This window comes from Meles meles, chromosome 7, assembly GCF_922984935.1.
Source record: "Meles meles chromosome 7, mMelMel3.1 paternal haplotype, whole genome shotgun sequence".
NCBI classification, from domain to species: domain Eukaryota; kingdom Metazoa; phylum Chordata; class Mammalia; order Carnivora; family Mustelidae; genus Meles; species Meles meles.
This window is the reverse complement of record NC_060072.1, coordinates 11,009,360-11,036,580: the sequence shown is the minus strand read 5'-3', so window position 1 is coordinate 11,036,580 and position 27,221 is coordinate 11,009,360. Positions and strand designations below refer to the sequence as shown.

The following is a 27,221-nucleotide window of genomic DNA, read 5'->3' as shown; positions in this document are numbered from 1 at the left end:
AGTGGGAGGAGCACGACAAGAAGAGCGGGCGGGGGGGTGGGGTGGGGTGGGCTTGAATCCTCACAAGGACCCAAAGGGTGGTCACTGTCGTCTCCACTAAATGGATGGCACAAAGGAGGCACAGAGATGGGATTAACTAATCCAGGGTCACACAGCTTATAAGCAAGAAGCCAGAAGTCAAAGAGCAAAACCTTTTAACAAGACTAACACACCTTTGGGACTTAACTACTTCTGCACCCCCGTCCCCACACCATCCAGCACTGCCCCCCCAAACTGCCCCCCCCCCAGCTCTGTTCTCCAGCCACCAGCCTTCACTCAGGCCTTGTCTTCCTCTTCCTCACTGATCTCTGCACTCACTGCCCTCTGACCTGGAATGGTCTTTCTTCCTCTCTTTACCAATTAACTCCTACTCCTTCAAATATTCATTCTCATGTCCCCTCCTCCAGGAAGTCTTCTCTGATTAGATACAATCTTGATATTATGAACTCACAGACCCTTGCGAACTCCCTTGAGAGCACTTATGATGGTTGTAATTTACATGTATGTGTGTATGTCCATTTTTTGAATTAGGGCCTATCTCTCCCAGTAGGCTGTAAGGACTGAGGGCAGTGACCCCGAAAGGAGCCACTTCCCATCCTGACTTCCACCTGGCATTTTGCAGAACTTCATCCAAGATTTAACAAATAAATGAGCAAAGGAATGGCCTGATCCATACCTGTAAACTGACCGAGAAACTGAAAATGCGTCTATCATTTGAACACAGGTCTTGTGGTCAAAATACTTATATTTGAGGCTAAATGGAACCATCGAATTTTGAACAGGTTAAAACTCTTTTGCATTATTCATCCGGGATCTTCTCCGCCCCCCCCCCCCCCCCCCCGACCTGAAAGCGAACACTCAGGGGAAGCTGTCCCCGAGCATCCCTTTGCGAGCCACCGTGAGTGATGTGGAGGCAGGAAAGCACGGCCAGGATCTATTTAGAGGACACTCATCCCCCCAGCACTTCCTTCTCAGGCATTTATTTTTTCTCCACTTTCCTTTTTGTTATCTTTCCTTATTCTTATCCTTTGTGTGTTGAACACCACCCTCCCTCTCTCTCTTTCTCTTCCCTGCCCTAACAACCCCCCCAACCCGCCTCCCCTGCCAGCTCTCCTCTGTGTCAAGTTCACTATCTTTTGGAATGTCAAAAAAAAAAAAAAAAGGATGCTTTTGCCACCACTGATCACTGTGTATCACCGAAAGAACAGCCCTGTGACGGTGTGAAGGGACCGCCATTTCCGAATCCCCACCTGTCCAACGTTTCCTGCCCTGACAAAGGCGGGTTGGTGGCTTGCAACGTCCCAGTTGCCATGGTTACAGCAACGTGCAAAAACAGATCGCAGTCCCTGCCCTCCTGGAGCGCACAGTCCGGGGGTGGAGACAGACACCAAATATCACGAGGAGACTAGGTACTGTGCTAGAAGGTGGTAAGTACTCTGTAAAGAGGAAGACAGAGTCAGGAAGGCTGGAGGAGGGATGCAGGTTGGGGTGCTTGACTGCAACCGCAGGCAAGCCCATCAGAGAAACCACCCTGTGAGAACGCTATTTCGGAGAAGGAAACAGGCTTGGAGAGGAGAAAGAGCCTGCCCAGAATCTCCCAGGCTGCAGTGCTTGGAATGAACCCAGGCCCGTGTGGCTGCGAAATTCTTTCAACCACCCCACACGCCATGAAGCTTCCTCTGAAGACTTCCATGACTTCCAGGGGACCGAAACTTGCTGTTTCCTGAAAAATGTTTGCAAACATAAAACCAATGGACAGTTGACATCGAGGACACTTCCGAAAATGAAAGGGCAAAACCCAAAGAGGCGCTTGGTGGGTCTGGCCTGAAGCTCAGTGTCGCATTCCCTCGGCCTCGCAGGAATGAGGGGGGTTACGGAAGAACGGTCACTCCGCAAGGCGCACGGCAGCTGGAGTGAGTGGCGTTTGGAGAGTCAGGCGTGCCAGAACCCAGATTTCCTGGCAAGCTCAGGCTGGGCCCTCGATGGGGGGCACTTAATGGGACACAGAATAAAATCCAGGGCTAACAGTGACTATGAGCACAAGGCCACAGTAGGCCAGGGTATGTGTGTAGAGCCCTCTGAAGGCTCGCAGGGTGGAAGCGAGGGGCTTGGATTCAAGTTCTGAATGGCTCTGCCCATGTGGCCTTGGTATGTGATGTCACTTCTGTGTGCCTAGTTCTTCTCAGCTGTAAAGGGTGGCTGTGGGTGGGTGGGTGGGGGGCGGCGGGAAGGGCAGTGCGAGTGGGCAAGGACTCACAGAGTTTGTTCCTCAGTACAGGGTTCAAGTTTGCCTTCCCAGGTGAGGATGCTTAGGAATGTGGGGCTTGGCTCTTTGGAAAACCGCTGGTCAGAACCTAAGACCTTAGGGACTATTCTCAGGGTCCTGGGTGCTGGGTGGGGGAGGTTTGCTAGAGAATAGAAGGTTCTGGAGTACCGAAAAGGGGATGGTCCATAATGGCTGTTCTCTACACAAAGTGTCTCTTCTGGTGACTGTTACAATCTAACTGGACTTTGGTGTACTTTCAAAGCAGAAAAGGGGAGAAAATCGATCGGTTATTTTTTTCTTGCTTGCAGAGAGTCTGCTGATAATTTTCCACTAGCCAATTAGGAGCTGCACAACCCTGATGACGGACTCCTTCTGAAAGGAATTAATGAATCTTGTGACTCATTATTATTCTTTTAAAAAAGAAGCACCAGGAGGAACAAACCAACCATCCTAACTTCCTCACCCCCTTGTCCCTCTCTTGATTACGCTCGTCACATGTCCTTATGATGTTTATTATATGTGCTGCCGAAGCGAGCACCCTTATGATGTTTAAATTCACCTAAATAATTTGAAGAATTTCAAAATCCGTCCCTTGATAAATATTTTTATGCACCTATTGTGTGCAAAGTGCCTACAAAGAATCAGATTATCTTGGGGATTCTCGAGTGATATTTGCATCAAGCGATGGCCCATTAGAAACTTCCATACTCAGCACATCCACACTTAGAAGACAAGATTATCTGGGAAGCTGTTGTCATCCCTAAAATAAAAGATGGATGTTTTCCTTCTGGAGAACCAGAGAGCCAGGGCCGGACCCAGCATGGAGCACTCGCCACCCCGCAGGCCAAGCAAAGGGTATGCAACTCTCAACTTGGCAAAGACAGTTCAAGAAGATGGAGACACTTCTTGCTCAAAGGGAGTGGGGAGGTCGCAATGGTGAGCAAACAGCACGCGGAAGCCAAGACGGGAGAAGCCGTGGATGAAAGAAGAGCTCGGAAATCCAACAGAGAGACTGGAACAGTGGAGACAGAGAGGAAGATTTCTGCGCTGCCTCACGGCAAGGAAAGGGGCGAGAGAGGGAGGGCGGTTTCTGCTATAGACCACGTTGTACTGCCATTGGCTCCTCCTCTGCAGGGCTGGAAATCCTCTGGGGGAGACGTGGAGCCAGGACGGAGGGGAGGGAGGCGAAGGAGAGAACAAACACAGAGTGAATTTCTTGCTGTCCCTGGAGATGATGATTCCTTTAGGTGACAACAGAGGTTAATATCCTGAGCAGCAAGCCACAGCACGGCCCAGAGATGCTTCACTCAGAAATGATGTTTTCGGGTCCTGTTGTGGATTTTATTGAACGGTTCCCTGAAAGGGCTAACTCATCTCTCCATTCGGAGGCACTTAGCACAGCTTTCCTGAAAAGTTCAAGGACTTCTCCTATCGGGCTCCACCTACCTGTATCTTCACGCAGCCCGTCCCACACCGTCAGTCCCACTAAGGACTCGCAGTCTGCTAGGGAGCTCAAGTTCACACACAGAGATGCAGCTGTTCACTATGCAGAGGAAAACATAATAAAGGTTGTAGCTTCTTAGTTCCTCTCCTCTCCTGCTGGGTGTCAACCACGAACAGGTGGTCCCGACCCTCCTCATTCTTCAGCAGACTGATTCACTTCAGAAGGAGCAACAGAGGCAGGGAAATATTTCCTGATTTTTATTTTCATCAAGAAGTGAATGGAAGAAAACGCATCTCAGACGACAAAAAGCCCGAGTGAAAACCAGAAAGCAGAAGAGATCAGAAGCAGACAGGGTTGTTTTTCATCTGGAGTTATCAGCAGCATCTTGGGGCCAGTTGAGGTCGGTTCACAACTTTTTTGGGGGGTGCGGGCAGGAAACACAATAAAGAGATGATGGGGGAATCTTTTTTGAAAGTCCAAGTTCTCACACAAAAAAACACAGATTGGGGGACGGGTGAAACGCTGACAACATGATCTCCGTCAAGGCTGACCCTATTTTGAATGCTCCACAAAGCAAGGAGAGGAACACCCCACGAAAACTGTCTGTGCCAGTCTTCAGAAAAAAGTGCTCTTAATAGTCTTCGGAAGTCAGCGCAGTCTGCGAGAATAAGAGGCTTAAAATCTTTAAACACTTCCTAAGGGGCCAAAGCCCAACTTCCTAAGGTGGTCCCAACCCACAGAGCCCCATAGGGACACACGCTTTGGACATTGAAGGTCACGTTGAATGGGGGTCTCCAAGCACCCACCTTTCCTGCCTGGGCCTTGGCTACAAGTGGAAAGGGAATAGAGTCCTGAAGGGAGCTTGGCCCAGTCCTGCCCTCACTGCCTGGAAGCCCCAGACCTGGGAGAGGGGCCAAACCCACAGTTCCTGCTGAGCACCACACAACCCTTGGGAAAGTGTTGTAATGCTAACCCTCTTATGGATGGTTCAGGGTGAGGGGAGGTGGGGGTGGAGGGTGGCAGGAGCTGCAGCGTGGAAAGAAAGTTAAAGGGGATGGGCAGCAAATTTGGGGACGTAGGCACTAAACAGATGGAATTTAAAAAGAAAATGCTTCAGCTTTTTTAATACACAAGTGATCCAAAGCCACCTCTGGTCCTCTTGCCTTCTGGGAATTATAAACTGTTTCAGAGAACACAGTCTGAAGAATTTGCAAGTAAAACCCTGATAACAAAGTATATTTATGCCAACTTACCAATTTCTGAGTATATTTCTCCTAAAATAATGTTCCGTCTTTCCTCTAATTTCTTGGCTGCCTATCTCCATCCATCTAACTAAAATCCAAGGAAGGCAAATTGCTACTATGATCATTTCCCTAAAGCAACTCTCATTCACTTTGCTTTTCTTCTCTTTGGGAAGAGAAGTCTGCCATAAATGTTTAATTAAATGGAAGCCTTTCCACTGTTAATGACAAGCGGCTTGAAAGCCTTTTCATTTTTTAAGGACGGGTGTGTTTAAAACAGTCCCTATTAATTTCCTGATATTGATTCTCTGGCTGGGGACGAGCACAGAGCACTCAGCATACAGCTCCTCTGCGGACTATGTTCAAGGCAGCGGTTTGGATTGAGAAAGGGCACAAAATGCAGTATGCGTCAAATAGACCATCGCTCAATGAAGTCACTTAGCTATTCAAAACATGTTCAGCCATCACTCAACCGTTTGCACCAAGAATGTGGGGAGGGGGGCACGAAACGGTGCTCTTTCCCAGACATAACCATTTCCCAAAGAGCGGCTTTTGCACAGTTTGGGTTAGACCCTGCGGCCACATCAGTTTCTCCCTCTCCAATCCTGTTCCCTCTCTTCTCCCCCATCTCCTGGCTTCGAGTGCCTGCATCGCTATCCCATGTTGAGCTTAACAAACAATCCTGCAGTCCCCGCTTCCCAGCGCTGCCTCAAACAGCCTCCGGCACTGGTTCATGTCAGAAGCAAAGCACATAAGCCTTTCTCTCCACACAAACATGTAGCTCTCTGTTCACGTCCTTCTATGGGTAGCTGTAGCTTGTACATACAGATACGGATATATATATATACATAGCCGTTCGGATGCAGTCCCTCATATTCAAGTCTGTTGCTAAATGCAGGTTGTATGACCTGCAGGAGTTTTTTTTTTTTTTTTTTCTGTGCTTGTTAATGTATCTCAGAAACACATGCCTTCATCTGTACTCTGATGAAGAATACACCGCGGGGACCCCTTGGCCCACAGCACATGCACAGACACACACGTCTCAGTGACCCTGCAAGATCAAGGCAAACAGCTGATACCCCCGGTCCACTGCCTCCCCTTCCCCCTCTCAAGCTCCCTAAGCCCTCGCCTCTCTCCTGGCCTCCCTGCACAATGTCTGATGCTCAAGCTGGCTGCAATGCTGCTGTCCCTTCTGGATAACAGACATGTCACTCTGCGTGAAAGTGAATTGGTTCTCAGCCGAACCCTCAAGTGAATTATTGTTTATTAGAACTTGGGCTTGTTTCCTGCGAGAGACGTATGTATTTTTAGACTTTGTAAACGTTAAAACACACACATACACACACGCAGTCAGTCGCCCCGAAAGATATGTGTGGCTCATAGACATTACGAAATGCTCTTGAACTCAGCTTGAGATCCTGGAATAATTAGGATTTACCAAATAAGGATTCTTAGAAACAACAGCTTCTTTTTTTTTTTTTAAAGGAGATTTGCAGATGATGATGTGTCTGGGACTTTTGGGGAGTAAAGGGTGGCGGAGGGGGAAAGGAAGAGCATTTTCGAATTCTTCATTACGAAAAGAGGAGCAGTGTTGAGAGAAGCAATTATTTTCTCCCCTTGTAAATGGCAATGCTACACCAAATGGCAAATCCTAATGATTCCAAAGCAGGCAGAGCTCATTCGACTTTTAAAGACAATCTCTGATTGTTTTCATCATATCACAGATTATTCCAATGAAGAGGTTGAAGGGAAGGGGGTGGTGGAGGTTTTGAGAGTTGAGTATGGTTTTTGCTTATTGATTTTCTTTCCTCTGAAACTAACCCAGCCAACCTTGATCTGTGGTGGAAGGAGTGAAGTAAGAAAATGGTGGAATGTAAAGGGGACTTATTTGGAGGAGGGTGGGGAGGGGGAGTGAGAAAGGGAGGGGTGAGGTGGAGAGGGGGAGGAGATGGGAAATCAAATACCTTCTAGGCAGCAGGTTCTCCATAATCCAGAATGGGTCATAACTTCCTCGTTCTTTTTGCTGGTTTCATTCTCACTGACACTTTTGGTCTTGCAAACCCCTCTGGAGTAGAGCCAATAGTCGGTTCCCACAGCTATGGTCATCAGACTGAAGGCAGCGAAAGCACCAACGGTGGTTAAAAGCATTTGAACACCTCGATCAAACAGCCCCATAATTCTTCATTATATAAACACCCAACCGACTTCTGGTTCTCGGGAGAGTGTGTGTGAGGGTACAAGTACTAAAGCAAAAAAAATAAATAAATAAAAATAATTCCACTACTAATATAATGGATATATGTGTGAATAGAGACTATGGAGAGATATAAAAACAGGGAGGTAAGAAAGCTCACGGAAAAGAGTGTAAATTATAAAGATCACACGGGAAGAGAGGCTTGCCTTTGAGATCAGAAACTGTTCCAGTTGCAGTATTTTTTTTTTTAAAAAAAGAAAAAAATAAAAAGACACCCCCCACCCCCCCAAGTGAGATGCCTTAATCTCTTTTCCTAAAATTCTGGTCTCCAGTTTCCATATGTGATAGCTAATTTGGAGATGGCTTCCACAGTGAACCAGGGAACAGCCGCATTCTCAACACAATCTCTCATGGTCGGGACCTAGACAGTTAGAGATTGTAAAAGCCGGGAGGCAACCTTCGGTCTTCGTGCTCGGCTCTGCGGCCTGCGCCATGAAAATCCTTTGCTTCGCCAGTTCTCTTCCTTGGGGGGGGTCTCGGGCGCTTTCGTTTCAGACCAGACTTCCCAGTATTCTGTAAGCCCTTGATCTCAGCTGAACAGGTGCGGGGGTCTCGCCTTCCATGGTTTTGCCCCGGCAGCGGCAGCGGCGGCGGCGGCGGCGGCGGCGGCGGCGGCGGCGGCAGCAGGGCGGGCAGGCACGGCGGCGGCGGCGGCGGCGGCAGGACGAGCAGCGGCGGCGGTTATTGTTGTTGGTGGCGGGGGTAGTGTTGGCGAAGTGGGGGAGGGAAGGGGTTTCTCCCGGAGAATCGAGGCGGGTTTCCCTCCCCCTATCTGCAAAGCTCCTGGAAACAAGGGAGCCGGCGTCTTGCTGCAGGATGGGCCACCCGCCTGCCCCCCCACTCGCTGCCGGCTCGGCCCCCGGCGGAGGCGCTCCCACCTACTGCATTACCGGGTGGTGCTGAACTGGACAGCTCCCTGCGCCGCCTGCTCCGCGCGCTCCCGGGCTCGCTGGGCGGCCCGCCAGGAGGGGGGCGCGGGGCTGGAGTCCTCCCTCCCTTCGGGGGTGGCAAGGCCAGGGCAGAGAGGGGGGCTGCCTTTCCTCTTTTTACCCCTCTCCCCAGTCCTAAAATGAGCGCTCTCCTGGGCTCCCGGAGCTCAGAGGAAGGCGTAGCTAGAGATAGCTCGCTCTCTCTCTCTCTCTCACTCTCTCTCCCCTGCCCTCCCCCTTGGTGTTTCTTCCAGCTCAGCCTCCTTCTCATTCCATCTCTACGTGCCCAGAGCTTCAAATACAACCCTCCCATCACAGTCAGATGGGCACAAAACTTCAACCCGCCGTTTCTCTGCCTGGAAGCGGTGAAAATATAGCCTGGATGGGTAACTACAAACACCGTCTATATGTGTTTTCACTTTGCTGTTTCGGGGGATTTGTTTCGTTTTATTTTATTGGCATGTTGGCCGCGTCTCCTTTTTGGTGGTTCCTCTCTCCTCTCTTTGTCTCTTCCGGCTCACAGGGGGTGTACAGTGCCTTGTGTGTGTCTCTCTAGTTCTCCATGAAATTCTGAATCTGCTCCTACTAGCAGACATTTTGGAAAGATTATTCATGGAAAAGGGGGTGCGAAAGGGTGACTGGTGGCTGGGGCTTGGGCAATGATTTCCATTGCAGGGATGAACATGTTTGCAGGGGAAGTGGGAGAGATGTGAATCCCTCTAACTTTCTGTGTCATTCATAACTGGATTGGAGGAGATACAAATCTCCCTGCTGTGAACCCTGAGACACACCACAACCCTCCCCTCTTCCTCAGCAGAATGCTATCCTGGGTTAATTACAGCGCTACTTCTTTCTGCACGTGCAACTTTTCCTTAATGTGACTCCTGGAGAAAGAAGCCCGTCAGATTCATACTGCTATTGATTACAATTTTCTCTGATCAGTTTCGTAGTTAAGTGAGTGGGGGAACATGAGGCGTGATAGGTGCAGTTTTTCATTTTGGGGAGAGGAGCCTACAGAGAGGTGTGAGTCTGGTGGGTTCTTTGGGGGTTACAGATGTTTTAATCAATCACAAAACTCAGTTATTCCATATTTTCTTCTCTTTCCCTCCATTTTTGTCTCGAGATCATTTGTTGACAATTTCTCATTGATCTGATGATTATCAAAGAGTATGTGATAGATGATCGAATTAAAAACAGACTTTTTTTGGTGTTGTCTGTCTTCCTTCTCTTAGCCAAGAGTTGGTCTGCAGGTATAACCAGGTGTAGAAACCCGACCTGTTTCTCCACCCTGCAGAAAACTTCCTTTTCTCGTGCTCCGTTTATTTCTCCGAAGGGCATGCCTCTTATTGCTGTGCCCCTGGCATGTGGGAGACGGAGCTTGTGTCTAGAGAACAGAAGCACAATTTCAACAACTTCTGCTAAGGTACCTTTAGGATAGAGCAAGACATTTGCAGACTGAGGATTTCTCCAGTTTTGTTTCTTGTCCTCTGAGGATGGGGATGGGAATTGGGGTGGGAGAAGGGCTAATGTGCTGATCCACTGAGCAGGGAACTTAGCAAGTTCAGCCCGTGTTCGGGTGGGTGATTTTCTTGGCTCTGGTCTATAGGGAGGAAGTGAAGGACAAGCAGGGAGGCCTCTTAGATGGGTTAGGCCTTTTGGCGGGGGTGGGGGGGTAGTGGAGAGAGGTTTGGCTAAAGCCATACAAGACTGAGCAGCTTGCCCTCTCCTATGCTTGTCACCTTGATAGCCTCTGACCTGTCCACAAAGTCCATTCAGACTAGAGATAGAGTCCTCCTTATCTGCCCATCCCATTACAGACCAACCCCTGAATCTTTTGCTCAAAGGGAATCAGTAGCAGAGGCTCAGGAACTTCAGTTTGCCCACAGAAGCTGGTAACACCTTAGCCACTGACGGTAGCTACAGCTTTAGCAGCATTGATTAATCTCCTGGCCAGATCATCATTGAGAGGAGGAAAGGGGTTAGGGGGAATGTAACAGCTTTGGGCTGTCAGTATGGACAGAGCAGACTTCAGGAGACAGAACAGGCCTGAGGCCACAGGTTAACCTCTGCTGCTTAACTGCATGACTGCAAATAAGTTGGCTTCCTAGAGCCTCAGGTCTACCATACATAAAACAAAAGCATTGGTACTGCTTCCTCCTCCTTTCTGGAGTGGTTCCTAGTTACTCCCTGCTTTTCATAGCTGCCACCACCACCACTGTGCTCAGGCCTTACCGTCCCATTTCCAACACTTCACTGTGCAGGCGTCATCTCTCTCACTGATTTGTGAGCCCTTTGAGGTCAGTACCTGTGTCCTGTTCATCATGATGTCTTGGGGACCTTGTGCTGGGCTTGAGACATAGCCGATGCTTGATAGCAATGGCTGAGTGATTATAGTATGAGATGGGTGATGTGCCTGGCACACAGGCGCTCAATAAATGTGGCTTGCCTCTCATTTCTTCTCCCCACTTTTATGTCCAGTTTGGTCTCCAGCGTCCTTCGCTCTAACTCCTGTTCCGCATCCCCTTCCCCCTCACTGACCTACCCTTCTCCTCAGGTCCCTTCTGCAGACCCGACAAGGCTGCCTGGGAAGAGCTGGCTCGGTGTGAGCCCCATTACATGGTTTGGGTCCACCGGGCACACAGACTTAGCAGCTGCTGAATGGGTGCTCTTAGGGGAGCAGCTTTGTGTGCCTGCGGTTGGTTACTTGGGAAGGGCTTAGAGGAAATTAGCTGAAATGCCACAGGCCTATTTTGAGCTCCTTCTTTGATGGAGTGGAAATAACATGGGATTTGGGTGCAGCAGACCTGGCCTTGAAGCACAAGACTGCCATTTCCTCTTTTTTGACCTTGGGCAGTCTCTTAACCTCTCTGGGAACCTCTCTTCATCTGTCAAGGAGGACCAGGGGAGGAACATTAAAGTGTGGTTGTCAGTATCACATGTTAATAGCTGTAATAGAAGCCAACAGACCAGGCACTGATCTGGGCTGAATCCCACTACAACCCTATGAGACATGTATGATCATGATTCCCATTTTACAGATGAGGAAACCAAGGCATGTCATGGTTTAAGTATCTGGCCTGAGGCTGCCTAGTTAGTGAGTGACAGAACTGAGATTCTAGTCCAGCAGCTGAGCCTGAGGGCCTATGTCTTACTGTAGCCTTGACCCAAGACACAAATTGTCTGAATGAGGGTGTTCCACTGGGTTTTACTTCTCATCCACAGACTTGGCAAGAATTTAGGGAGTGACGTCTGGGTGCCGGGTGTTTTCACAGAGATGCTTACACCCACCTTTCCAACAACCTTGTCAATGCAGATTACATCTCATGCTGCAGGTGAATAAGCAGAAGCTCATGTATCAAGTTAACTGGAAGGATGGAGATTGGACTATTTTGCACTGCTTTAAGTTCTGCTAGCTCCAAACCCTGCAGTTCATTTATTGGTTCAAAAAATCAACCACCTACTATGTGTCTAACGTCATGCTACTCCCTGGGCATGTTGAGTAGGACAGACGTGGTTCCTTCCTCCAAGGACCCAAAGATAAGCAGGAGGAGCAGACAGCTAAGGAAAAGCCACACCGAGGTGAGGAGAATGGTAGGTGATGGAGACCAAACCCAACCTAGGAGGTGAAGAACATTGCCCTTGGAGGAATGTCCTTAAACTGAGATGTAGGAATGAGAAAGAGCTAGGCCAGGATGCGGGTGAGAGGCTGAAGAGGAACTGAGAAGAGGAAGAACATTCTAGGCTGAGGGAACAGCATGGGCCAGGGTTTAAAAGGATGCACAGACGGGAAAAGATGATTGGCCGGTTTTAGGGAAATCATGCTAAATATGGCTGATCTAAAGACAGCGACGGGAAATGTTTTAGGCTTAGAACGTGGAGGCCGTGGAAAGGAGGTGGGAGGGTAAGAAGCAATCCAGAGGAGGCTGGGGGGACAGGGCATGTGAGAAGCAAACGTGGAAGCAGAGAGCTAGCAGGACAGCTGTGACGGGGCTCCCGGGAATGCAGAGTGGTGGCCTGGACCAGTAGTGGCAATGGAGATGGAAAGAAGTGGAGGTTTTGGGGGGTGTTGGGGAGAAAATTAATCCATATTGGTGCATGTCACCGAGATAGCCATTCTGAGAAAGAAGCAGGCTGGAGGGGGGGGTGGATGTGGGGCGTGGGGAGACTGAGAATTCTGCTTTGGTCCTGAGTGTGGTTCTGGTACGTTCTATTGCCTCTCCACTCCCTGCTCCCATTCTCCCTCTTCTCCGCATCTTCATTCATTAATTAGGACTATCAGTCCTTCATTCAATTACATTCTATTCCCAACCCCATTCCCAGAGTAAAACCTTGCAAAGGCAGGGATTTTGGTCTGTCGTATACGTACTATATTTCCAACACCTGGAATAGTGCCCAGCACATAGTAGGTGCTCTATAAAAATGAATTACCTTATTGGTACAAAAGTCTAAATGCATGCGTCTAAATGCATGTCTGCTCTGGGTCAGGCCATGAGGTGCAAGGGAGGCAGATGAGATTAAAATACCCAAATCAGGGAGATTGGCAAGCAGACAGCTAATTCCTGGGGCAGTGTGACCCTGCCCAAGGAAGGTCTGGGGTGTATGTGACGTTCTTCACCGTGTGCTCTCACGGACCCCTGGGGAGTCTCCTCTTGTGGTACTTCTCTCCAGATTTGGAATTTCTGTTTAATGGCTGGCACATAGTAGGTCCAAAATACATTTTTGCTGAACCAATGAATGAATGAAGTTCAGAAGGACGCATTTCTTTCTCTCTTGGAGTATCTCAGAAGGTTTTGCTTTGCTAAGGAGCTCACTCTCAAAGGCCAGGAGAAAAGGTCACATGGGTCAAGGAAGAGAGGAGGCGTTTGGAGCAGACAAACAGCACATACAGATGCAAAGGGATCTGAAGCAGTGTGAGGACCTCAGGAGGTTGGTGTGGCTGATGGGAATGGAAGGAAGTCTGGGGTTGACTCCAGAGAGACTGCTGTGCCCAGGGTGATGGGCCACCCATTAGGGTGCAGGGCCGATGGCCACCCACTGGGGTCATGGCCCGTGTGGCCCTTGCCTGGGCAGAAGCATTGAAGTGGGAAGAGGACAGGCCAGGGGGTCAGACAGAGTTGGGTTTGAATCCTCGTTCTGCCACTTCCTGGCAGAAACTGGCCTGAGCCTCAGCTTACCTCATCTGTAAGTGGGGCTAATAGGTGCCTGGTTTTTTTCCTGCCTTAAGTCCTTTGCACTACTATTCCTTCTGTTGGAATGTTTTCCTCCCTGAACACTGGATCCCCAGCTTATCATTCAGGTCGTAGCTGAAAGATCACCTCCAGAAAGACATTGCTGTTCGCACAACTTAACATGCCACTCTATACACCATTGGCCTGTTTTTTTGTTTGTTTGTTTTTTAAGATTTTATTTATCTGACAGAGAGAGATATAGCGAGAAAGGAAACACAGGCAGGGGCAGAGGGAGAGGGAGAAGCAGGCTTCCTGCTGAGCAGGGAGCTGGATGCGGGGCTCGATCTCAGAACCCTGGGATCACGACCCGAGCCGAAGGCAGACTTAATGCCTGAGCACCCAGGCGCCCCAATTAGCCTGTTTTTGTTCACATCATAGTGTTTCTTACAACTTGACATTTCTCTTTTATTATCTGAAGTCTCTCCCTAGCCACCTGCCTCCCCCACGATGTCAGACCACACTGGTCCTGTTCACTATAGTATCCCCAATGCCTTGAAAGTGCTGGAAATATTGTAGGTGCTCAGAGAATATTTTTTGAATGAATGAATAAGGTCAAGGTTGTAAGGAGTAAACAACAGGAACCAGATATAAGCATTTGGAAGATAGTGGGGGCAGGCCTCTAGAAGCTCCTGACACTCGGTGGGTGGGGTGGGTGAGGGAGGCGTGGGTGGCCCCCAATGCTGTGGGAACACTGGGAGCACCTGGCCGGGAGGCCAGCGCTGGCCTGGCTTCTCTGCGCTGCCCCTCCTGGGCCTGCTCTGCTCTCTTGACCCCACGCATAGGCCACCATGGATGACCAGAGACTTCTCGCGCGGATAGCTGTTCAGCCTCATGCTGGAGCAGGCACCGCAGGGAGGCCCCGGGGGGGGGTTGGGAGGAAGGGCGATGCTAGGAGACAAGGCCGGTTTCATGCCTTGCAGCGCTGAGGGCCGTGGAGAGAGCCTCAGGGAGACCCAAGTGTCTGCTGCCAGAAAGGGCTGGAAGAGTGGGACCAGCCCAGCTCGTAATGGAGTACATGAAGTTAGTCCTGAGCCTGGCGAGAGCCAGAAGCTGAAAATCCACACATGGACGTGGCCATGACCAGAAATCCCACGGAGAAGTGGCTTTGCCGCCTGGGACCTGCAGTCCCAATCTGAGCTCGGAATCTCCAAAGCGCTGTCCCCCACCCGGGTCCCCCGGACGGTGTGCGGTTTCACCAGGAGCCGAGCCATGGTAGAGAATAGTATGATAGGAAATCAATCAGAAAGTTACCGAGTAGAAAAAAATAATACAATAAAGAGGATACATAAAGATGCAGAGGTGAAACGAGAGACAGAAGGGCAGAAGGGCAGGGAGAAAAGGCGATTTCCAGTGACTCTTCGGGGAATCCAGTGGTGGAGGAAGTGAGAGGGAGGCCTTGTGCATGGACAAGCAGGTTTGGGAGGGGACAGAGAATGGGTCCTGGGTGTCCCTCATGACCAGGCTCGGCCACCTCGAAGTCCTTCCTCTGCCACTTCCCTCCCTCTCTCCTCTCTTCCAGTCAATCCAGACTCCATGCCTGGATTCCATGGCCCCACACCCACCCCAGGGCCTTTGCGTCACCGTTTTGGTGTCTGGGATGCCTGTCCCCTGGCAGCTGATTCAGTCCCTCCTTCCCACAGTTGTCTGCTCAGAGACCCAACCGACCACCGGATAGAGAAACCCGCTTGCCCCTCCTCTACCATCGTTCATTCTTTACCTGCTGAAATTTTCTCCTTAACCCGGGTAACACCCCTGCACCCCACACCTTGTGTGTACACCTATCCTCTGAGTTCTAGTGTAAGGGCGAGGGTCTGGTCGTATTATTAGTATCCTCCCTGCCTCCCCCACGGTGTTGGCCCCACAGTGTCTGGCACATGGCAGGTGCTCGCCAAATACTTGTGTATTGCTCGAGAAAGCCCCTGGGCTAGTAGGAAGAGAAACAGAGGCTCCAGCAGGCAAAAGAGGAGGCAGGAAATCAGAATGGCCTGGTTGGAACATCCCGGGAGAGTTGGCCTGGAACTCTGCACAGGGAAGCCAACAGTGTCTTCAGAAGGTGCTGGAGGTTTCTGGGAGGAAGGTGGGGGAGGGGGACTTCTAATGTCCCCTGGCAAACTGGAACTTGGAAAGGTGACAAGCAGCAAAGAGAAGGGAGGGCACTCCTCTTTCTGTAGATTTCGGCCAGATCAAGAGGAGGGGCTGCAGAGTGGTGGGGCAGGACCACACAAGAGCCAAGGGATGGGGATCAGATGTTCCCTAGCCTTGTGGCTTTGGGCAAGTGACCAGACATTCCCAAGTCTCAGCTGGCCTGTCTGAAAAATGGGGCAGTGTCGTTGGCCTCGAGGTGTTATGCTGACAATTAAATGAAATAAAAAAGTACTTCCAGTGCTTCCTTCATGGTCAGCCCTAAATAAATATTAGCTACATGTTGAGCTCCTATTGGATGTTACGTGCTTTGAATAAAATACAAAAAAATGAAAAAAAGATGTGGTCCCTGCTCAGAGGCAATCAGTCAAGTGGAGAGAGACCTGCCGGTGGCCGTCAGTATGATGTGGACGGAGGGCGGAGGGGGACACGCGGACACGGCGAGGAAGGCAAGGCAGTGGCACCTGGGTATTCAGCACAGGGCTTCTGGGACTTCGTGGCTGCAGAGCTGGGTCTGGAAGGATGAGCAGAAGACAAGGGACAGAGAAGGCCAGGCACGATTTTCCAGGCAGAAGGAACAGTAGTTGAAAAGACAGGGGAGGTGAGACATGGCCGCAACAAGAATTTGTTGGAAAATAAATACTTGGAAAAAAAAGATTTAGAAAATCAATCCCTCAACCTTTTAATTATTTCTAACCCAAGAGGTGTTTGTGATTTTTGCAAACCATTTGTTAAAAATAAAAAACTTTATCCTCTAATATTTTTTTTTTGTTTGTTTGTTTTTTGCCTCTAATATTTTTTTGTTGTTGGTGTTGAGCTCCTGCTGTGTGCCAGGGCACATAGTGAGTGAGACCGGCGTGGTCCCAGCCCCCCGGGATCACACACACCCAGGAGGAAGACCTTGAGTAATTGATTACAAATTGATTGTTTAATTGCCATCATGTGTGTTGGGGGGGGGTGGACTGCAGGTAATTCTGTTTTGCTAAGGTGCCAGGAGGGACTGGCGGAGATCACGCTGGCAGGGGAGGTGGGGGAGGTGGGCCAGATCAGGGAGGGTCTTGAATCAAGAGCAGTGCGAGCTGGGTGAGAGCTCTGCGTGAAGAACACAAAGATGAGCAAAACTAAGGCCGTCACTGGCAGGAACCGGTGCCCGAAGATGGAGTGGTAGAGGGCAGTCCACGGTGTGACAGGAGCACAGCCCAGAAAACAACAGGGGGGGGGGACTTCATGGAGGAGGTGACCTTTGCCTCTTCCTCCAGTGGACTAGCAATCCCAAAGCCGGGGGTCCTGCCTTTTAGGGATGGGCTTCCATACCTTAAAGGGGCTTAAAGGGGCATTAATCACACCCAAGAATGGCTCAAGAGCGAAGAGTTCTGAGCCTGGCATGTTCTCTCTGTAGGCCTTGGGTATAAGGGAAGGAGGAGCTGGTACAATATTGAGCTATTGACCCAAAGACCAGAATGTGGAGTACCTGGGGGTTGCTAGGGCCAAGGGCTAGAAATCCTGATTCACGCCTGCCCCACAAGCTAGGTGAGCTTGAGACAGGTTCATCCCCCTCTCTGCCTCTGTCTGCTTATCTGTAAAATGGGCGTCATGGTGACTTTACGGGGCTGTTGTCATCATGAGGATCGATCAAGTGTGTGTCTCCCCCATTGAAGTTTTCAGTACAAACGACTGGTTGTTATGCTCAACCAAGTTCATCGCCGACTCTATAAATGAGCTGACTTGGCTCCTTGTCGGAGGGGTCGAGATGGCAAAGGGTGCTCTGTGGTGGGCGGGGAGGGTAGCCAGGTCCGGAGCCTACCGGATGTGGCCCAGCACCCGTTGTCCAGGCCTGATGGGGCCAAACGGTGGCAGGTAGAGAAGACCCTGCCTCCTGACCACGGTGGGTTTTGCAGGGTGTCAAGTTCATCTTTCCCTGATGTAGCATTCTCTTCAACAACCCCTGTGCACCTGTGCACGCCCCCGCTGGTGTCAGCGGAGTCTCTTGCACACTGTGCGCTTCCGTCCCTGGGGCCTCACTTCCCTGTGCTACAAACGTTGTTCCTCGTCTTTCCTGGTCAGTCCTGAGTCCCGAGAGGCTGCACTCTTGTCCCTCGTGCGCATTGCTCTGTCCTTTGCCTCCCGCGCAGAGTTGGGCACAAAACAGGCTCTGGGTACATGTTGGTTGATAAATGGTGGTGGGGGGCTGGGGGGAAGGAGAGAGACGAGGAGTGAAAGTGATATAGGAGAACATTTTCTTCAATGACGGGGGTTCTGTTGACCATCCAGCTCCCACATTGGTTGAGCGTAGCCTGTGCCCCAAGTCTGTTTCAGGTCACGTGAACTCCCGTGACCCTCACAGCAGGCCCTCCAGGGGAAGTCTGTCTGTCTGTCTTAGTTCTCATTCAGCAGATGGGGAATCCGAGGCACAGAGAGGGTAAGCAACTTGCCCAAGGTTACACAGCCGGGAAGTGAGAGAGTCAAGATGCTAGCCCTCAGGTTCTTGCGCCGTAGGGTCTCGTATTTGCTGACTGCCTACTGTGTGCCAGCCTCGTTGTCTTTTAATAGTACAGAAAACCTGGGGAAACTGAGGCTCAGGGAGGGGAACATGCCAAGTCAAACAGCAAACAGCAGATTCATGATGGTTTGCCCACAGCTCTGCCCGTGTAGAGTTTCTGCCCCAGAGTGGGGAGAGGTCCTGCGGGGCACCTGTCCTTCCTCTTCCTTGAGTCAGTGACAGGTGGGCATCTACTGAGCTCTTGCCTTCTTGCTGGCCTCACACCTAGTCCTAACCCCTGATGTAGAGGGTTATACTTAGCTACAGAGACCACACTGAATGGGGGTAGGGGGAACAACACGGAGTCTGGAGCTAGAAGACAGGGTTAGAGTCCCAGGGATCTCGGGGAAGATGCTTCCCTTCTCAGAGGCTAAATTCCTCCAGCTTGGAAATGGGAGAAATCACACGGCCGCCTCAGACAGTATGGATTAATTCAGATCACGCACCTAGAGCTGTGCATAGTGGGTACACAGAGGGTGCCCGGCAAAGGTGGGAGATGGTAGCATATCCCTGCTGAGAATCCTCAGTGGGGTCTACACCCTGTGAGGCCTGGCCGCATCTCCTCCAATCTCATCTGCTTTATTCCCTCCATAGCCCCTGACCCCCACGTATACCCCGAGTTCCAGCCACATTCCCCTTCTTCCTCTGGACGAGCCAGGCCCTTTGGTGCTACCCCTTCTCACACATCTCCTCAGGGATCCGCAAGCAGATGATCTGCAGAAGAGCTTAATGGGACCACATCATCCTGCTAGCTCTTTCCCCGTCTTTTTTCCTTTGGCCTGTCTCCCTCCTCCCTACACATTTCTCTCTCCCGTCCCTTTCATCCCCATGTTAATATCCTGTGTATTTCTACACTTACACACAATCATAAGTATCTGCAGCAATGTGCACGCGTCAACCCCACCTGCTCCTATTCCCGTGTCCCGCACGTGTGGGGCTTGAGTGCTGTTTCACAAAGCAGAGTCCTACGCTTTTGCATCTTGCTTTATCATTCAAATAGCAACTCCTGTGAGGCTCTGAGTCAGCTGGATCAGCCCTAATTCATTCTTGTAATGCATTACAAGCATTATATTTCATAGTGAGCAGTCACTCTCGTTTCTTCATCCGGTCTTTGACTGACAGGCATTCATTCTACTTCCTGTCTGCCCCTGCACCCTGAGCCTGTAAGCAGTGAGGCAGGACCCACCCGTGTATGCGTATCCTGCAGCTGGAGCTTTTATTTCGATGGACTAGAGACCCAGGAGTGGGATTGCTTAGTTGGAGGGTATATGTATTTTTTAAAATTTCACATCACTTTCCAGCAATGCTGTAACCTATCACCTTTCCAACAACAATCTTAGGAGTCTATTTCCCCGCATCCATGCCAGCAATAGGTGTTAGTAGTATTTTTAGTTTTTGCCAGTCTGATGGGGACAAAATGAAATCTCAGTTACTGTCATTTCAAGTTCCCATGCAACTAGTGAGTTAGGGCCTCTCTCCATGTGTTTGTTGGCCATCTGGATTTGCACCTTGTCTTCCTGAGTCTTACCCTTTGACACAATCCTTTTCATGAATTTCTTATCCGTTTGTAAGAGCTCTTTGTCTATTATAAATATTAACTTTTTGTTTGACAACTATGTTGGGAATAGTTTCTTTTAATTGAAGAATAATTGACATATAACCTTATATTAGTTTCAGGTGCACAACATAATGATTTAATTTTTGTATATGCTGCAAAATGCCAAATAGTTTTATACTTGAATTCCTTATTTTCATATTGATGTTGTGAATGGAATCTGTTCCTGCAAAAGTAATTTTGGAGAGTAAGGTGTCTTTTTACATACTACTTTCTTGTTTTCTTTTTTTTTGAGATTTATTTATTTATTTATTGGACAGAGAGATTGGGAGTGAGAGCACAAGCAGGGGGAGCAGGAGAGAGAGAAGCAGACTCTCCGCTGAGCAGGGAGCCCGACATAGGACTCCATCCCAGGACCCTGAGATCATGACCTGAGCTGAAGACAGATGCTTAACCAACTGAGCCACCCAGGTGTCTGACTTTCTTGTTTTTTTATGCTCTATGACTGACCCTGTCCTCTTCCACATTTCCTCTAAGATGTTGTTTTACTTTATTTTTTGGATGTCAACACTTTGATCCATCTGAGGTCAAATGAGGTTTCAACTTCCTTGCAAAAGAGAGCTGGTTGTGCAAATTTCATTAATTAAACAATTACCCCTCTTCCAACTGAATTGCAATACTGTCTCTGCCCCATATTAAATCCCTGCAAATATGTTGATCTAGTCCTCCTCTCTTGGTTTGTTTCCTCCATCGCTTCCCCACCAGCTCCAACTGAATTTGGTTAACAGGGGCCTCAATACATTCTTACTTCTAGTAAACCATGTTCTTCCTTGATACTTTACCTTTCATTGGATCTGGTTATTACCACGTCTCCCTTCTTCCAGGTGACCTTTGAGATTATTCTAATCAATGGCATGCTGGCCACCCCTGGAGCCCAGTGACTTACGTGGGGTCAAGCAACTAACTGGGGAGCAGCAGATATTGGTTGAATGCTGTTGCTGCCCTTCCCTTCTAGGACTATAGAAGGCATTAAAGACCAAGGCAAGCTCAAAGTAAGTTAACACGAACATGTGTACAGAGTAGACGACTCTAACTAGAGAAAGCCTCAGGGATACTGAGACTCTCATAGACATTTGAAGCAAAGAGAAAGGATCATTGGTTTTCTCCAACCCCTGTTTATTGGACATCTACTGTATGCCAGTGATCTAGGTCTGGGGATATAGTGGTAGCCAAGGCCAAGACAGAAGTTTGGCTTTGGGATGTGACAATGGTATCGGGCTCGTTATTTTTCTGTGTGATGACAATATTGTGGCTATATTTAAAATCAAGAGTCCCTGTGTTTTAGAGATGCATCTGGAAATATTTCCAGATAAAATTATATGAAGTCTGAATCTAAGTAAGCTGGGTGGGAGAACTGGATGGAAATACAGCTCAAACAAGGCTGAATTGATCATTATGGAAGCTCCGTGATGGTTTCACAGGGTTTAATGGCTTCCTAGTATAATATTTATTATACTACTCTCTCTACTTTTGTCTGTGTTTGAAATATTCCATAATAAAAAGTTTTAAAAACGCATACAGAGCTTATTATGTTTCAGGCATTATTCTAATTGCTTCACATCCATTAATTCATCAAGTCCTCAAAAAAGCCCTGTCTCAGTCAGCTGGGGCTTCTAGAACAAAATTCTGTAGACATTTATTTCTCACGGTTTAGGACTCTGGGAAGGCCAGGATCAAGGCGCCGGTGGACTCGGTTCCTGGGGAGAGCCCTCTTCCTGGCCTGCAGATGGCCACCTTCTTGCTGTGTCCTCACAGCACAGACAAGCGAGTGAGCAAGCTCTCTGATCTCTTCTTTTTTAAAAAATTTAAAAAAAGATTTTATTTATTTATTTGACGCACACAGAGAGAGATCATAAGTAGGCAGAGAGGCAGGCAGAGAAAGAGGGGGAAGCAGGCTCCCCCTCTTCACCTGCTGAGCACGATGCAGGGCTCGATCCTAGGACCCTGAGATCATGACCTGAGCCAAAGGCAGAGCCTTAACCCACGGAGCCACTTTGGCACCCCTCTCTGATGGCTCCTTACAAGGGTCATGATTCTATCCTGAGAGCTCCTTCCATAGATCCCCACCTCCAAATACTATCACCTTGGGGGTTAGGGCCTCAACACATGAATTTGGTGGTGGTGGTGGCGGTAGGGGGCACAGTTCAGTCCATAGGAAGCCCTACGAAGTGGGTATTATCATCCCAGTTGAGAAAAACAAGTCTCCACAAGGTTCGGTAACTTGTCCAGGATCCCCGCTGGTGGGAGCAGAGCTCTCTGACCCCAAGGCCTTGCTGTCAACACTGTGTTCTACTTTTCTCTTTTTTAAAAGATTTTATTTATGTATTTGAGACAGAGAGAGTGAAAGAAGGAGAAAGCATGAGTTGGGGTGGGGAAGGGCAGAGGGAGAGGGAGAAGTAGACTCTCTGATGAGCAGGGAACCCGATGTGGGGCTCGATCCCAGGACCCCAGGATCATGACCTGAGCCAAAAGCAGACACTTAACTGACTGAGCCCCCCAGGCGCCCCTGCTATGTTCTACCTCTACATCTGTTCATTCCAGTGAAACTATAAATGAAGAGCTATGTATGTAATACATAATATGATACAGTATGTATAGTAAAATAATTTCATATAGCAGGAAGGGCTATGAAAGCTAAAAAGGTAGGATTGTGGGAAAGAGAGAAAGAAGACCAGTCACCCAGTAGTGGGAGGAGGAGAGGGCAGAGTCCCCCTTCAGCGGGTGTGACCAGAGAAGGGCCCTCCAAGGAGCTGAGACCTGAAGGAAGATGGGAAGGCTGTGTGGAAATCTGGGAAGGACGTTCAAGCACAGGACTAGCAGGTGCAAAGACTCCGAGACAGAATCGGAGGTTTGGTGGGGCTGGAGCGCGGCTGGAGAGGCGGGAGGCGGTGTAGGCACAGTGGTGTGAAGAGATCTCACCGCAGACCGTGGTACGGCATTTATAGGTTCAAACAAAGGAACCGAGAGACTCAGTAGGATCAAAACGATTTATTGGATTTATTACCTCAATGATCATTTAAATACATTTTCCTACATTTTGCCCTGCTAAATTCGTCTGTAACGGAGGAATAATTTAATTCCGAAGCCAAATTAACTGCTCTTTGCCTTCTTGCAAAGTCACCCGCTTTAATTTTTTTTTTCCATAACTTGATTCAATTTTTCCGCTCTTGCCACATTTTCTCCAGCTCCTACACACTTTCTGAGGTGGTTATAACGTTATTATCTTATTATTAGTCACTACCAGGGATAATTCACTTTCCAATTGATCTATGCTGCCTATAAAACGCCAAATCAACTGGAAACATAGGAAGCGAGTGGTTAGTGACTCCTCAAAGCCAGCGTAGGCACAAAAGTGTGTGCGAGAGGCTGGGGACCGGGCCTTGCTGACCTCCGATGAGCTGAATTTACCTGATTGAACAGTGCAAATGTCAGGAGCCTCCACGGGGCAGGTTGTCAAGGGCGCAGGTGGTGGTAAGTGCTTGCATCAGATTCACGTTGTGTGTGCTGAATATTTGATGTGGTCCCTGCTAGTTTGTATTTGTTCTAAGTAAGTATCCAGCAATGTCAAGTTCAATGGATTCTGTAGATAAAATGTGCCCAAGCACAATGTTTCCCTTGAAAAAAGAACCTGGCAGTACCCAGACCTTTGTTGCGTAGCCTTTACACAAGCCACACTTACGCGGGTAGAGTGGGAATGTGAATGGGGGTCAGTGGGCCCTTCTGCCATTTTGACTCGAGCTGGGAGAGTGTCAGTTGTGGATGAGCAAGGTTCGGGGCGTAGACGTTTGCCGCTTGATTTCATAGTAGCATCGCCTGTGATGTTGCAAGTTGGAAGAAAAGAGGCTGAGGACGTAACGTTCGATGGACAAAAAGGAGAGGCTATAAAATAAAACTTATTCTTTGGATAAGAGGATGCCGTTGAGGGGCGCCTGGGTGGCTCAGCGGGTTAGAGCCTCTGCCTTCAGCTCGGGTCATGGTCCCGGGGTCCTGGGATCGAGCCCCGCGTCGGGCTCTCTGCTTGGCTGGGAGCCTGCTTCCTCCTCTCTCTCTGCCTGCCTCTCTCCCTACTTGTGATCTCTATCTGTCAAATGGATAAATCTTAAAAAAAAAAAAAAAAAAAAAAAAGAGGATGCCGTTGAAAAGAACAGTTTATTCCTGAAGGAGTGTTCCTAGCTTATTCTTTCAGGCTGTCAGCTAGTGAGGTTTGGCTGAGGTTTTTTGTTTTTTGTTTTGTTTTCCGTCTGATTCCTGACTAGGTTTTTGGGGAGGGAGGCAGCCTGGGGGCTACAGAATCAAGAAAAAAGGGACAAAAGGAAGTGGACAAGAAGCCCACCATTTAAGGCTCGGGAGGAGTTTTTCAGGGTGCTGGAGGAAAGCACATAGAAGGAGCTATAGTGGAGGTGAGAGAGGCCAATGGGAAGGTGGATTTTAAGACATTTTGCGGCAGTGTGTGTCCCTTTGCGGTGTCTGAGACACATAAGGAAGGAGCTTGGATTATCTGGAGTGTTTTGGTTGTTGGATTGATTCTTTGTTACACATCTTCGTGGACTGGACCACATGGCCCCAGCTTTAGCCAGGCTGCAGGGAGCAAAGGCCTGGGTGCCAGGGGAGGCTGCTTGGGGAGAATTGGACGGGGTAAAGATTTGGTGAAAGTTCATGGCAAACTGTATAACTTAGACATTAGACACTTGTTTTTTGGTTTTAGGTGCTAGGTTTAAAAAAATGTCAAGAGAAATAAATAGCTCTGGATAGAGATTCAGGACACCTTCATATTTGTCTTTGCTAATTCATGAGATGGTCCCTTCCTTTATTCAATAGATTGCTAAGTGATCAGTTCTATATTCCAAGCTATATGCCAAGCCCAAGCTAGGTGGGGGGCATATAAAGATACATTGTTCATTTTTCTGTGTAAGTCTGTGCTGTGTGTTAAAGAGTGGGTGGGAAATTATAGACAGACAATGCAGGGAAGGGAATTTTAGGCAGAGGGAACAGCATGTGCAAAGACATGAAGTTAAGTTTGAAATGGCAAGTCTTCCAAAAATGGAGAGCAGTTTAATGGACCCCAAATCCAGAGGCCGTGTAGTTGGGGACATATGCGACTGATTTCCTTCTTGTTGGCGGTAAGGATGTTTCCGTTTTTTGTGATTATAAAGAATGATGAGATGAACGTTTTCATGCAAAAATGGTTTCTGGATTTTGCCATGGGGTAGTTTCCTACAAGTGAGAATCACAGTGAGTTTCAATGGGAGAGTAACCCGGTAGGTCTTGCCCTGTGACTTTCTCCAGGTCATTGGCCCTTCTGGGTTTCACTTTCCCCGTCTCAGAGCGTGGATCCCAGGCATGAAAAGGACCTTTCTAGCTCTCACACGCAGACACCTAGTGGCATCTTCAAACTGGGCTTTGTCCCGGACTTGCGAGAGAGATCTGGATTCCTACTGACTGAGAAAACGATTCATTATTTCATCTCAAACAAGTCACATCCCTCCTGGATGCCTCGATTATTCTATTGGCTCAGCAAGGATACTAAACGAGACTCAGGGAACCACAAAGTGATGTTCCTGAAGCTTTTTTTTTTTTTTAAATAAAATAATTCCATGGTCCGGAGCATGGAGTTTCCTTCCACATCATCCCTTGTACGCAGGCTTCTCCTTCTCTTGCTCTCCCGTTCCCTGGTCCATTGGCTCCCGGCTCCTCCTCAGGGGGCTGGAAGAGGACGCAGCCTGGGAGTGCCATCCTCCCTGAGGGTGGCCTCTAACTTTATCAGAGTTCAGCAACTGTTCACCACTGACGTGCTGATATGGCCTGAGTGCCTCTCCGTGGAACCCACTCCCCGGACACTGCGCCCTTCTCTGGGAAGACTCCCTGAAGCTCTACTAAGAGCCAAACTCACTTTTTTTTTTTAAGATTTTATTTATTTGAGAGAGAGAGAGAGAATGAGCATGCGTGTATGTGTGTGTATGTGAGAGAGAGAGAGAGAGAACATGAGCAGGGGAGGGGCAGAGAGAGAGAAGCAGGCTCCCCACTGAGCAGAGAGCCCAACATGGGGCTCAATCACAAGACCCTGGGATCATGACCTGAGCCAAAGGCAGACACTTAACCACTGAGCCACCCAGGCGCCCCTAAACTCTTCCCCATGTCTTCAGTCTCGGGATTGCGCCACATGGTCAGACACTGGTCTTCTGTCCACGCTGAACATACGTTGAGTCATCATTTCCTCGCTTGGTTTGTTTGGTTAACGAGCTTTGGGAACTTGCTCTTCAAGATTCCCAGCCACCCCCGTCTGTGTTCATAGACCCTGGAACCAGACTACATGGGTTGAAATGTTTGCTCTGTCATTGACTACATTCGCGAACACATCTGAGTTACTAAATCTCCCTGCGTCTCAGATTTTTCTTATGTGGGTCGGGTGGGCTTGGGTTTTGGCTTCTGCGGGGAGCATGCTGGGCTGAGCTCCGAGTGTGGATTAACCACAGGTCTCCATCTGTCTTTCATTCTCTTTGTACCAGTGGTCACCTGGGATCATGTTCTTGTGGCAGAAGACAGGAGCATAGAAGGTCAAGTCCAACTATGTCAGCACTTATCAAGTCCCTATGGAGTCACGTCTACTGGTATCCAGTTGGCCAAAGAAGGTCGGGGGGCAGGGATGTGTATGCCCTCCATAGTAGGGGGGGAGGTCAATCTTTGTTGAATACTAATTCTATCACATTTTGACATGGTTTGTTGTAAAGGTTAAAAGAGATAATAACTTTTAAGTGCTTATAACAATATTTGGCACGTAATATGGGTTCAATGACAAATACCCTGTGAAAATTCATACTAGGGATGGTATTGATACTGGTGTTTGTATTAGTATAAGCATTAACAGATACTCTTCAAAATACACATTCAGAGATGTCTGGGTGGCTCAGTCGTTTAAGTGTCTGCCTTTGGCTCAGGTCATGCATCCGGCTCCTTGCTCAGGAAGGAGCCTGCTTCTCCCTCTGCCTGCCACTCCCCCTGCTCGATCTCTCACTCTCTCTCTTTCTGACCCCCCGACAAAAAAAAATCTCATATTAAAAAAAAATCCAAAATACACATTCATACCACACTGTAAATGTCTGATAAGATAGTGTGACACAGACTTCAAATGTTTATGTTGAACAGCAGATGTTTAAGTCAAAGGGGTGAATGCTTAAATGTGGACTTTGGAGAATCAGTAAGATCTAGCAGCTGAGAAAAAGGGTTCTGGGATTAGCTAAATTTAGGTCACAATTCCAGTTCTGCCACTTTTTTGTTGAGTGACCATCGGCTGGTTTCTTAATCTTTTTTTTTGGTTGGTTTTGTTTGTTTTGTTTAAATGGTGGTTGGAATATTTTTTTTAAGTTTGTTTGTTTATTTAAGTAATCTCTATACCCAAGGTGGGGCTTGAACTCACAACCCTGAGATGAAAAGTTGCATCTTCTTCGGACCGACCCTGCCGGGAACCCCTAGTTTCTTATCTCCTCCGTGTCTCATAGAGCTGTTGTGTGAATGAGAGAAGATATT

The 27,221-nt window shown here is 48.8% G+C and overlaps 1 protein-coding gene across 1 annotated transcript in view; it reads right to left on the bottom strand.

Annotated features, from left to right (window-relative positions):
• Positions 1 to 8,317, bottom strand: part of CACNG2 (calcium voltage-gated channel auxiliary subunit gamma 2) — a 110,888-nt gene extending 102,571 nt beyond the window's left edge. The window contains exon 1 of the mRNA XM_046012739.1: positions 6,955 to 8,317. Within this exon, the coding sequence (XP_045868695.1) occupies positions 6,955 to 7,165 (211 nt within the window). The 5' untranslated portion in view covers positions 7,166 to 8,317. The remainder of the gene's footprint in view (positions 1 to 6,954) is intronic.
• Positions 8,318 to 27,221: the final 18,904 nt, after the last annotated feature.